The following is a 12,639-nucleotide window of genomic DNA, read 5'->3' as shown; positions in this document are numbered from 1 at the left end:
CTCTTCACCCCTCTACGAGAAATTCCCATTCTGATATACTCACTCGGGCTTTGTTTCACTCAGACCAACTCTCCATTCACGCTGACTGTGCTCCTTTCTAACCATATTTTCCATATGCTGATGACACAAAACAAGGTGGAATTTTGAATTGTGCGAATATTCCTAGAAGGCTTCAACCAGATTTGACAGACTAAATGAATGGGCAAGAACATGGCAAATGTAAATAAGTGTGATGTTATCCACTTTAATGGAAAATATAGAAATACAAGACATTTCTTAAAGGTTGAGAAGTTGGGAAGAGCAGGTGTCTAACAGGACCTGGATGTCCTTGTTCTTGAATCAATAGAAAATAGCATGCACATGCAAAAATCAATAAGGAAGGCAAATGGCATATATTAGCCTTCATCACAAGGAGTTTTGAGAACACAGATAAAGATGTCTTACTACTGTTGAATTAAGCGTGGGTGATACCACACATGAAGTATTATGCATTATTTGGATCACCTAATCTAAAAAAGGGTATACCTATCACAGGGGTTCACCAGATTAATTCCTGAGATGTCAGGTTTGATTTATGAGGAGACATTGAGAAAACTAGCCCATTATTATATTGAGTTTCAAAGAATAAGAGCTGATCTCATTGAAACTTACACAATTCTTAAAGGATATGACAGGGTGGATATGGATAGAATCTTTCCCCTGGTTGTGAACTCCAGAACCAGGCAATGTCATCTCAAAATAAGGGGAAGGCTACTTAAGACTGAGAAGAGGAGAAATTTCATCATTGAGAGGGTGATGAATCTTTGGAATTCTGTACCCCAGAGAGGTAGGGAATATTAATCACTGAGCCTGATCATGTCAGAAGTTGAGATAGCTCAGCGAAGTGGCATTGAGGCAGATGATTTGCCTTGATCTAATTGAATGACAGCAGGTTTGATGGGCTGAATAAGCTACCTTGTTTTTATGTTCCTCTCTTCCTAAGAATGTGAACAACATTTTCACTGGTAAGCAGACCCCAACAGTTCATGAACATGAACAGTCACAAGTAAGAATCCAGATCAGCCTGCGGGAAGATATTTTTCATATTTCAACAATTAACAAAAGATGTTTATGTATCTTAATTACTCTGTTACATTTACTTTCCCATATGTTGATGCCCTATGTTGCACATTTGAAAGAATAAATACAAAAACTAGTTGCAGTTATTCCCTCGTCAATATTTTCCTTCAACTTCTTGTTAATTCAGGAACTATTGATATCAGTACTGCCCAGCTCAGCCATACAGGAAAATACACGTGTGTTGCAAAGAATGCTGCTGGTACTGCCCACCGGCAAGTCAACCTCAGAGTACAAGGTAAGCACTCACTAATTATATATAGAATTAATAATTCTATTTCAATCTTTAGGAATAATTTATCATTTCTGGCAAGTGATAAATCACACTTGCTCATAGTTCCTTCTTTCTCAGTATCACTATTATTCCGAATTATTTAATTAAGGAGCAGGACAGCATGCGAGTGGCTTAGAAAACAGCAACAAGAAGCATGTAGTATACTGCTTTAAGAAGAAAAGGTTTCCTCCTCTGAAGTGAATACTTTTAACATCATCAGACTCATTAATGGAGAAAATTACCTATGTATTCATTTGAACATTGTACCCAAATGTACGATTACCATATCTGTTCCAATGATGATCTCTAAGCACATCCCTGAAACCTAAGGTGAGCAATCAACTTACCTTGAACTTTGAGATTTTGGAGAAGATTTGTAGCTCCCGTTATGGATCAGGTTGTCGGTTTGCTCGATGAACTGCTGGGTTTGTTTTCTGACATTTTGTCACTGTGCTAGGTACCATCATCAACGAGCCTTTGGTGAAGAGCTGGTGTTCTGTCCCACTTGCTTTTTTTGTGACTTGGTTTGTTGTGTGGGTGGTGTAATTTCCGGTTCTGTTTCTGAGAGTTTGGTAAATGGGGTCCAAGATTATATGTTTGTTAATGGAGTTCCGGTTTGAACGCCAGGCCTCTAGGAATTCCAGCACATGTCTTTGTTTGGTCTGTCCCAGGATGAATGCATTTTCCCAGTCGAACTGGTGTCCCTCTTCATCTGTGTGTACGGAACTAGTGATAGTTGGTCATGTCTTTTGGTGGCTAATTGGTGCTCATGTATCCTGGTGATTAGTTTCCTGCCAGTTTGTCCAATGTAATGTTTGTTGCAGTCCTTGCAGGGTATTTTGTATATGAAATTCATTCTGCTCACTATGGGTATGGGGTCCTTTAAATTCATCAGTAGTTGTTTTACCTACACAATGTATTCAGGAACAACGGTTACCCAAAAAGTGCAGTCTGCCGATTACCACACAACAGACCTAAACAGAAAGACACAGCATGTCCAGGGACTGTAGTCACCCCTACCATACATCAAAGACATTTCAGAGATGAACACCAAACTACTCCTGCCCTTAGGCATCATGGTCACCCACAAACCAATGACCACACTAAAATAATTAAACCAACAATTTACCTTGAACACTCGGGCCTGGCACTATATGCATCTAAATCTTCATATCGGGCATGATTTGCCCCTCCTTGACATGGCAGAAATCTAACATCTGGTGATGAGAAGCCTATTTTTAAACCTTTGCATCTCCTAATTAAACAGTAGTATTAATTTCACTTTTCCAATTAACTTGCCCCCAATCAAGAAAATTGACACTTCAAAACCCAACTGTAAATACCAAGTGATTTCTGTTGAATTGGGTCCTCTACCTTGATCTGAGTGAGTTTGTGGCTTTGCCAGCCATCCTCCTCCTCTTTACTTTGGATGGAACCATTACCACTGCAGCAGGTGTCTCCATAGTCCCCCTCTCCACACAACTCTGCAACATATCAGCCCGCAATCTTCAGGTTGCTTGCTTTTGAGCAGACTCATGCAGCACTTGTTCTCTCACAGGTGGTTTTCCTGGATAGATTCCAGAAGCAGTCCCAGAATCAGAAGTAGTTTCTTTGCAGGTAAGGACAACCAGGAGCCTTTGGCACAGAAGTAGAACTTCACAGAGGGAGAGGCAGGCAGTTTGTAGCAGGGGGAAAAAATGAAGGGGACTAAAAGGTTGGCATCCTGTCACCAAGTTACCCTTTATTTTCATGTGCATGTATGTGACACTGATCCACTTAGCTCCGAGCTGAGTCCGAAAGTGAGCTGACCCCCTGACAGTCCTGTTTATATCAGCCAGCCAGGACTCCCTGATTGACTAGGTTAACTGTCCCAGTCAGGGAACTCATTCTGTGATATCCACCTGGCTAATCACTACAGGAACAAGTATCAGTCAGCGCATCAACTAGGGTCCTGCAATAAGGATGTGCTTTGCCTTCCACATTTTGTATTTCAAAAGGGGAATGCATTGGCTGAGAAAAAAATACAGGAGGAAAAGGAATCCTCTTAAGGAGAAAGACGTAGGTCAGGATCCTATGATGAGCCAGGAGGAACATCAAAAAGAAAATGACAGAGCAATGGTGTGGAGAGCTAGAGATAAACTTTTAGCCACTTGCTTCTAGGATTGCTGTGCTGAGTGGAGACCTTCTATTTCCCAATTTAATTTGCTTGGTTACCGAACAGCATTCTCCTTGGTTTATTAGGCATGGGGTGACACAGTAGCACAGTGGTTAGCACTACTGCCTCACAGCGCAAGGGATCCAGGTTTAATTCCAGCCTTGGGTGTCTGGAATAGCATTCTCTAGTTATCTGCATGGGTTTGCCCCAGGTGCTCCAGTTTCCTCCCATAGTCCAAAGATGTGCAGGTTAGGTGGAATTGCCATGGCAAATTGCTGTACAGAGTTCAGGGATGTCCCGCATGGGGGGCTAACTATGGTAAATATGGGGTTAAGGGGATAAGGTGGAATGCCTTCAGAAGATTGGTGCAGACTCAGTGGGCCAAATGGCCTCTATCTGTAGGCATTCTATGATTCAACATCTGTAAACATTTGACTTGCTGCTCTTCGTCGTTGCTCTATTGAATAAAACATTCAGTGCTTTCAAATATCCTAATGAAAGCCAAGTGCCTGCATTAGTGTTAGAGATAAAATAGCTATGATACCATGGGCACTTTGATTACATTGCACTGTTGAGTATTTGCACTTCTTTGGTCCCTACAGCAAAGATAGGAGTCTATGTTAAGAGGTCACTCCCTTATGAGGACTCCAAAGTCTTCAGTCATCATGAGAATGTATCTCCTGAGGTCCATAACTATTCCCTCAGTATTTCAGAGTGTTGAGATGTTACTGAACCCTTGAGATGCCTGAGCATCCTCTGACAGAATTTAAATTGCAATGAGTTGCAATTTGTGAACCTGTTCTCTTAAGAGTTTTGCAAAATGAGGTAAACTGGACATATGATTGCCCATATACCATCTGGCAGCTTTCAATGTTACTGCATTCCTTTATAAACGCCCAGACATAGAACAAACTTTTCCCTCCTGAAATGATGGATTCCACCATGTCTCACATAAGGTATTATAAATGATGAATAATTTGACTCCTACCTGATACATTTTAGTTTAGCCTCAAAGTCTTTCTGAGAGAGGAGCCAATGTTTGTCCATTACAATGCAGCACATCCTTATGCTGTTTGAAAATGCTTCACCATCTTTTACATCATTTCACTTGAGTGACAATAAGACTAAAGCTATGTCGTACTGAATACTTGTTTAACAAAGGAGCTGCTTTTACAAAATTGAAGGGAAAGTTAGAACAAGAGAAGTCAAGAAAGACAACAGTATCAATGAGGCAGAAAACTCGGAAAGGAATCATGCTGTAAGGTTGAGTGAAATACGGGTTGATGGGAAGGGTGAGAGCAGTAACAAATTAAAAATACTACACATGAATACACAAAGCATTAGACATAAGATGGATGAGCTTGAGGCTCTTTTGGAAATTGGCAGATACGATATTGTGGGGATAACTGAGACATGGCTTCAAGTGGATAGGGCCTGGGAAATGAATATTCAAGGCTACACGTGCTATCGTAAGGATAGACTGACGGGCAGAGGGGGTGGGGTGGTCTTGTTGGTAAGGGAGGATATTCATTCCCTTGCACGGGGGGACCTAGAGTCAGGGGATGTAGAGTCAGTGTGGGTAGAGCTGCGAAATACTAAGGGTAAAAAGACCCTCTTGGGAGTCATCTACAGGCCCCCAAACAGTAGTCTGGATGTCGGATGTAAGTTGAATCAGGAGCTGAAATTGGCCTGTCGTAAAGATGTTACTACAGTTGTTATGGGGTATTTTAACATGCAGGTAGACTGGGAGAATCAGGATGGTATTGGACCTCAAGAAAGAATCTTTGTGGAGTGCCTCAGAGATGGATTCTTAGAGCAGCTGGTGCTGGAGCCGACCAGGGAGAAGGCAATTCTGGATCTGGTATTGTGTAACGAACCAGAATTGGTCAGAGACCTCGAAGTGATGGAGCCATTGGGAAGTAGTGACCATAATACATTAAGCTTCAATCTGCAATTTGAGAGGGAGAGGGTACAGTCGGAAGTGACAGTACTTCTGTTGAATAAAGGGAACTATGGAGCTATGAGGGAGGAGCTGGCCAAAGTTCAATGGTGCAATACCTTAGCAGGGATGACCGTAGAGGAACAATGGCGGATATTTCTGTGTATAATGCAGAAGATGCAGGATCAGTTCATTCGTAAAAGAAAGAAAGATCCCAGGAGGAGGCATAGGCGGCCGTGACTGACGAGGGAAGTTAAGAAACATATAAAGTTAAAAGAGAAAAAGTATAACATAGCAAAGATAAGTGGGAAAACTGAGGACTGGGAAGCTTTTAAAGAGCAACAGAGGATTACTAAGAAGGAAATATGCAGAGGAAAATGAGGTACAAAGGTAAATTGGCCAATAATATGAAGGAGGATAGTAAAAGCTTTTTTAGGTATGTGCAAGGCAAAAGAATGGTTAGGACTAAAATTGGGCCCTTGAAGACAGAAACAGGGGAATATATTACGGGGAACAAAGAAATGGCAGAGGAATTAAATGGGTACTTCAGATCTGTGTTCACTGGGGAAGACACAAGCAATCTCCCTGAGGTAACAGTGGTGGGAAAGATGCTGGAGTCTATTATAAAGGATGAAATTACGGCACATCTGGATAGTAGTAACAGGATAGGACAGAGTCAGCATGGAATTATGAAGGGGAAATCATGCTTGACTAATCTTCTTGAATTTTTTGAGGATGTAACTCTGAAGATGGACGAGGGAGATCCAGTAGATGTAGTGTACCTGGACTTTCAGAAAGCTTTTGATAAAGTCCCACACAGGAGGTTAGTGAGTAAAATTAGGACGCATGGTATTGGGGGCAAAGTACTAGATTGGATTGAAAATTGGTTGGCTGATAGGAAACAAAGGGTAGTGATAAACGGCTCCATTTCGGAATGGCAGGCAGTGACCAGTGGGGTACCGCAGGGATCCGTGCTGGGATCGCAGCTTTTTACAATATATGTTAATGATATAGAAGATGGTATCAGCAATAACATTAGCAAATTTGCTGATGATACAAAACTGGGTGGCAGGGTGAAATGTGATGAGGATGTTAGGAGATTACAGGGTGACCTGGACAAGTTAGGTGAGTGGGCAGATGCAGTTTAATGTGGATAAATGTATGGTTATCCACTTTGGTGGCAAGAACAGGAAGGCAGATTACTACCTAAATTGATTCCATTTAGGTAAAGGGGCAGTACAGAGAGATCTGGGTGTTCTTGTACACCAGTCAATGAAGGCAAGCATGCAGGTACAGCAGGTAGTGAAGAAGGCTAATAGCATGCTGGCCTTCATAACAAGAGGAATTGAGTATAGAAGCAAAGAGGTGCTTCTGCAGCTGTACAGGGCCCTGGTGAGACCACACCTGGAGTACTGCGTGCAGTTCTGGTCTCCAAATTTGAGGCTATTGAAGGAGTGCAGCGTAGGTTCACGAGGTCAATTCCTGGAATGGCGGGATTACCTTCCACTGAAAGGCTGAAGCGACTGGGCTTGTATACCCTTGAGTTTAGAAGACTGAGAGGAGATCTGATTGAGACGTATAAGATTACGAAAGGATTGGACACTCTGGCAGCAGGAAACATGTTTCTGCTGATGGGTGAGTGCCAAACCAGAGGACATAGCTTAAAAATACAGGGTAGACCATTTAGGACAGAGATGAGGAGAAACCTCTTCACCCAGAGAGTGGTGGCTGTGTGGAATGCTCTGCCCCAGAGGGCAGTGGAGGCCCAGTCTCTGGATTCATTTAAGAAAGAGTTGGATAGAGCTCTCAAAGATAGTGGAATCAAGGGTTATGGAGATAAGGCAGGAAGAGGATATTGATTAGGAATGATCAGCCATGATCATGTTGAATGGCGGTGCAGGCTCAAAGGGCTGAATGGCCTACTCCTGCACCTATTGTCTAAAATAATTGAACACATGACATTAATGTGTCCTCAGACTGTTTTCTTGTTTCTATGCTCCCCCCCCCACAGTGGAAGGTAATCCCGCCATTCCAGGAATTGATCTCGTGAACCTACGCTGCACTCCTTCAATAGCCAGAATGTCTTTCCTCAAATTTGGAGACCAGAACTGCACGAAGTACTCCAGGTGTGGTCTCACCAGGGCCCTGTACAGCTGCAGAAGCACCTCTTTGCTTCTATACTTAATTCCTCTTGTTATGAAGGCCAGCATGCTATTAGCCTTCTTCACTACCTGCTGTACCTGCATGCTTGCCTTCATTGACTGGTGTACAAGAACACCCGGATCTCTTTGTACTGCCCCTTTACCTATGCTCCCCCTCCCCCTCCCCCCCACAACCCAATTTAGGTGCAGGCCTGACATCCACAGCTGGGATGGAACAAGCCTGCTATGTGGAACCCTTTGTTGACTTTGAAGACTTAGATGGTTGTTCCCAGGTGGCATTGGGCCTTAGGAGCCTGGCTTGTTTAGACACTCCTGCTCTGATGCAGCCTCACCCATCTCAGCTTGACCTGCTATAGGTATTCTGGTCACAGGTATCAAGAAGACGAAGGGGTAGGGTACCTCTGCTGTATCTTGAGAAGAAGCTGCCAGGGTACTTGTCTGCACTTGCCTCCTGGTTGGGGGTGGAGAGTGGGGAGAGCTAATGGCACTACCCTGTCTCTGAGGAAGGGCCACCTGCAGTGAGAATGAAGGCCCCCCCATTCACTGTCACGTGGACATTGATGCCGAGTACCCATGATCATGGATCAAAGCAATAAAGTGCAGATCTGTGTGCATATATAAAAAGCAGCCACTGAGTGTTCTGCTAAGCATGGGTCTCCAACATAGCTGCCATTCTTTACATGGAGACAGCCATCGCAGTAGTGAAATTGTGAAGAAGTCCTCTCTCTTTAGGTCCAGCCTATCATGGGTCTCTGGCACACCTGTTTGGTGTTCCTATCCCTCTCTCTGCAGGTTGACCATGTAATTTAATGGCCAAGTATAGTGGCACATCTCTTCATGTGATTGAGCAGGTGCCTAGTCTCCAACAATCGTAGATGTATCACAAGGATCAAAGAGTTAGAGTTAGCTCTATTGTCATGTATTCAAATGAGTAAATTGGAACATTTACTAGTTGCCTCTTATGGCGCTATCTTGGGTATGAGGTTCTTAGGGAAGAAAAATGAGAAAAAGAAAGAAATAAAAAGTCCAGCATTACAGGTTATAGGAATAAATCAGAAAATAGATAAGTAAAATGTTCAGAAAAACACTCCTCCCAACCTAGTCTCCACCAGGCTTTGACAACGGACTGCCAGGCTCCACCTCAGACGTCCACGCTGAGGTCTACTGGGCCAAAAGACTGTCAACCAGGAGAATAAAAGATGTTTATTCCATGAGTGTTTGATGGATAACCATACACACACTTCGTAATTTTCAAAACGTAGTTTTGGAAAACAGCTTTGGGTCATTCTAGCTCTATATGTTCTTTTGAAAGACCTTTGGAAATAAGTTGACTGCAATTTCCAGTTTTTGTACTTTTACATCATGCAGCACAAGGATCTTCAATTACGACAGGTTACTGCAGGATTGGAGTTTAACAATGAACATTAGAACAAGAACGTGCTTTTTGTGTAAACTTTGTACTTAAAATATACCATTGTTTTGATTGGATTGCAGTTTATGACTTTTAAAATTGTGATTCCATTTTTCATCCAGAACTTCCTGTCATTCAAACTCAGCCAAGCAAACTAGATGTGATTCTGAACAATTCCATTATTCTTCCATGTGAGGCCACTGGCACGCCAACCCCCACTATTACCTGGCAGAAGGAAGGCATCAGCATTAACACAGAAGGTAAAATAGTTAGAACTGTTGAATTCCAAAAATGTATACCAGTTCACTGAATTCTGGCAATATTCAAGAGTTTGGCAGTTATGGATAAACACTAGTCAGGTTGGTCTCATTCCTCTTGCATCAGATAATAGTTCCAGAATCAGTGAAGTCAGGGATTTTTAGAATTTCTCCAGAAACCTGATGTTATTATTTACCCAGTATGTTGTGAATCAGTGCTTTCCAAGATAAAGCCTTAAAGCTTTTACTTGTACAGGAGGTGATTACACCGTTCTTCCCAATGGAAGTCTTCAGATTACTCAAGCTGCAATAAAAGATATTGGAACGTACATATGTGTTGCACAGAACCCAACAGGCACAGCTCTGGGAAAGATAAAACTGAGGGTACAAGGTAAGTTGCAAAAAAATGTAATTATTAAGGTGGATTATTTGAGAAAAGGCATGTTACCTCAATAGGCAACTGCATTTTTTAATGTATTGGATGAAGTTTCATGTTTCTATTAATTTCCTTCAGTTAATATTTGTGTAATGATTATTTCTGAAGTCCTCTCTTTGTGATGACAATTGACAGCTAGTGATAAGGTGTATCATTTGACCTTACAAAGCCTGTGAGTGAAATGAGAGAAAACCAAAGTCATGAGCCACATAGAGTTGACCATGACTTACTTATGCAAATCACCGGTTTGTGCATTTGTAATTCCAAGGTGTGCATGAGTCGATGGAGAAGCTTGAGTTCTCCTTAAAGAGGGTGGTTACAAAGACTGACATTCCAATAGCAGCTGTGCACATTATTCTTTCTGGAAGTGATCTATGTTGGGAACATGAGCAAAACAGGTCCTTTACTCTGAGAACAGTCACGAGTGGCATGCCCTGCAGATAAGGACTGCACAAATCTATCTCTGTAGTACAGGATAACTAGAGCCATGTCTCTATAATTCATTGAGCATCACCCTCAACATTTGCACCAACCTGGTGAAGATGCTGCACTGGCTGGGTGACCACTGCATGAGATCATAAAAGGAGTACCTGCAACATGCTTCCTATTCCAGACTCCCATTAACCATGAAACTTACAATGCACTCCATTCAGTGCATAATAATACTTATGTGCATAATAATACTTATGTGACAGATCATGAAATGATGGTCAGCCTCCCACACACCTTTATCTCTTCCATCTTAAAATATTTTATAGGATATTGTATTACGTATTGTATTAAATCATTTTGTAATCTAACCGAAGACTTAATTTTAGTTCCTCCAGTGATAATGGCCCATCCTAAGAACTATATTGTTGCTTTGGATAAATCAGTCACCATGCTCTGTGAGGCTAAGGGCTACCCAATGCCTGAAGTCACCTGGAACAAAGATGGACAACCAGTTACAGAGAGCATTCGCCAGAGGATCCTCAGTACTGGAGCTCTGCAGATTGCATTTGTCCAACCAAGAGACACTGGACGATACACTTGTACAGCATCCAATCTTGCAGGTTCTCGCAGCTCTGTCATGGTTTTGACTGTTCACAGTAAGTATTATGTTTAGGTCTGCTATCTTTATTTTTCGATCGGTTGGAGTTCTTACTAAAATAGTGTGAATAGAGGAATATCTCGACAGATTTGCTGTGGCAATTTTCAGGCATGAATGAGGCACTGTGCAAGTAAGATGGAAAAGGAGAATCTTAAACACCTTGTTCCCACCTACAACAAGTCGTTGTTGCCTTTGTGGAATCTTTGAAACACGGGGATCCTATGACTTCAATAGGTTATCACTATAATTTTTATGTGAGTGTACAAATCATTCTCCATGCAGGTCCTGTTCGTTGTTGTAACCAGTTGCCCTTAAAAGCATCACTATTTATAGGCTTACTAAAAGCAAATATTTATGAAACAACTTTTGTTTTTTCATCCGAAATATTAATTCTCCAATTGCTCACACAAAAGAACCCAACTAAGGCCAATCTTTCTGTACAGTTCTCCTAAAGATTCCCTCATTTTCACCTTACCTGCAGAGGTTGGACCCTGCACTAAAGCTATTAGAGGTTTGTCTCTCTCAAAATGTGCCAGCAGCTTCTATGGAAATAAACATGCAAGGGTAAAGTTAGTTGAGTTTTGCAGTGATTCCATGGTGTGGTCTTGTGCTTACAACTTCCTATCTAATGACTTGGATACCTGAGAAATTCCAGCCTTTCACAAAGTACAAGTTCAAATGGTTTCATGTTACAGTTTGATAAGGACATGGGCCTGCACCATAAGATGAACTAGACATCTCAACTATGATGTCAGTCCATCTAGTGAATTTATGATTAACAATAGGCTGTTCTGTGAAAGCAATAATTTGTATTTGTTTATTCACTCTGCCTTTTACAGTCCCACCAACTATTCATACAACAGACATTGAATATACTGTAGTTAAAGAATCGCAGGCAACATTACCATGCATTGCTGATGGTGTTCCTGAGCCAGTGATTACCTGGAAGAAAGATGGCAAAGTCTTGCACAATATACCAAGAAAATACAGGTTGATGCTGTCAGGAGAACTCATCGTGGAAAACACCATGGTAAGATTAGAGATAAGCTTCAAATGTCATTAACTGTCATTTGCAGGTTGAAATGTTTAGTTACACCAGTGCATTTCAGAGATTATTTTCATTAAATTCTTAGAAAACTATGAAATTAATTAAAGACAGCTGGACTGCAAAACATCATGAACCTCAGGACTTGAACTCAGCCTTGGCTCAGTTGGTAGCATTCCCATCTTGGGATAAGAAAGTTGCTGCTTTATGTCCCACTCTAGGATATCAGCAGAATAATCATGTCTGATACTTCAGTGATGCATTGTTGGAGGTGCTGCCTGTCAACTGAGACATTGAACATAGCTCCCAACTGCTAGGTCAGATGAATGTAAAAGATTCCATATTACACTCAAATACCGGCAGAGAGTTATCGCTGGACTTTTGCCTAAAATCACTTAAAAATGATCTCATCATTATGAACTGGTTGTGTGCAAATTAACTGCTGTGGTTACTATTTACAATAATGACGAGCTTTCAGAAAAATTTGTTACAATCATGGTTTCCTCCCAATAGCTGACTCATTTCAACAAATTTGCAAAATTAGAATTTTTATGCAATAGCTTTATTAATCCTACTAGATCAGATAAATTAAAGTTACAAGGAGCCTTAAAAATGGTGATTTTGTTTTTAAAGTTGCAAATAAGATGACAATTTCAAAATTTCTGATTCCTATTTCTGTAGAATCATAGAATCCCGACAGCCCAACAAGTCCACACTGACCCTCTGAAGTGTAACCCACGCAGACCCATTCCCC

The 12,639-nt window shown here is 41.6% G+C and overlaps 1 protein-coding gene across 3 annotated transcripts in view; it reads left to right on the top strand.

Moving 5' to 3' along the window:
• hmcn1 (hemicentin 1) overlaps positions 1-12,639 on the top strand; it is a 607,098-nt gene that overhangs the window by 505,358 nt on the left and 89,101 nt on the right. For all 3 annotated transcript variants that reach the window (XM_087990747.1, XM_043699541.2, XM_087990748.1), the window contains exons 78-82: positions 1,247-1,354; positions 9,180-9,317; positions 9,571-9,705; positions 10,569-10,838; positions 11,680-11,870. In XM_087990747.1, the coding sequence (XP_087846873.1) occupies positions 1,247-1,354; positions 9,180-9,317; positions 9,571-9,705; positions 10,569-10,838; positions 11,680-11,870 (842 nt within the window). The remainder of the gene's footprint in view (positions 1-1,246; positions 1,355-9,179; positions 9,318-9,570; positions 9,706-10,568; positions 10,839-11,679; positions 11,871-12,639) is intronic.

This window comes from Chiloscyllium plagiosum, unplaced genomic scaffold, assembly GCF_037043375.1.
Source record: "Chiloscyllium plagiosum isolate Xiang-an unplaced genomic scaffold, Cpla_swu_hap1 HiC_scaffold_9, whole genome shotgun sequence".
NCBI classification, from domain to species: domain Eukaryota; kingdom Metazoa; phylum Chordata; class Chondrichthyes; order Orectolobiformes; family Hemiscylliidae; genus Chiloscyllium; species Chiloscyllium plagiosum.
This window is presented reverse-complemented; position numbering and strand designations above follow the sequence as displayed.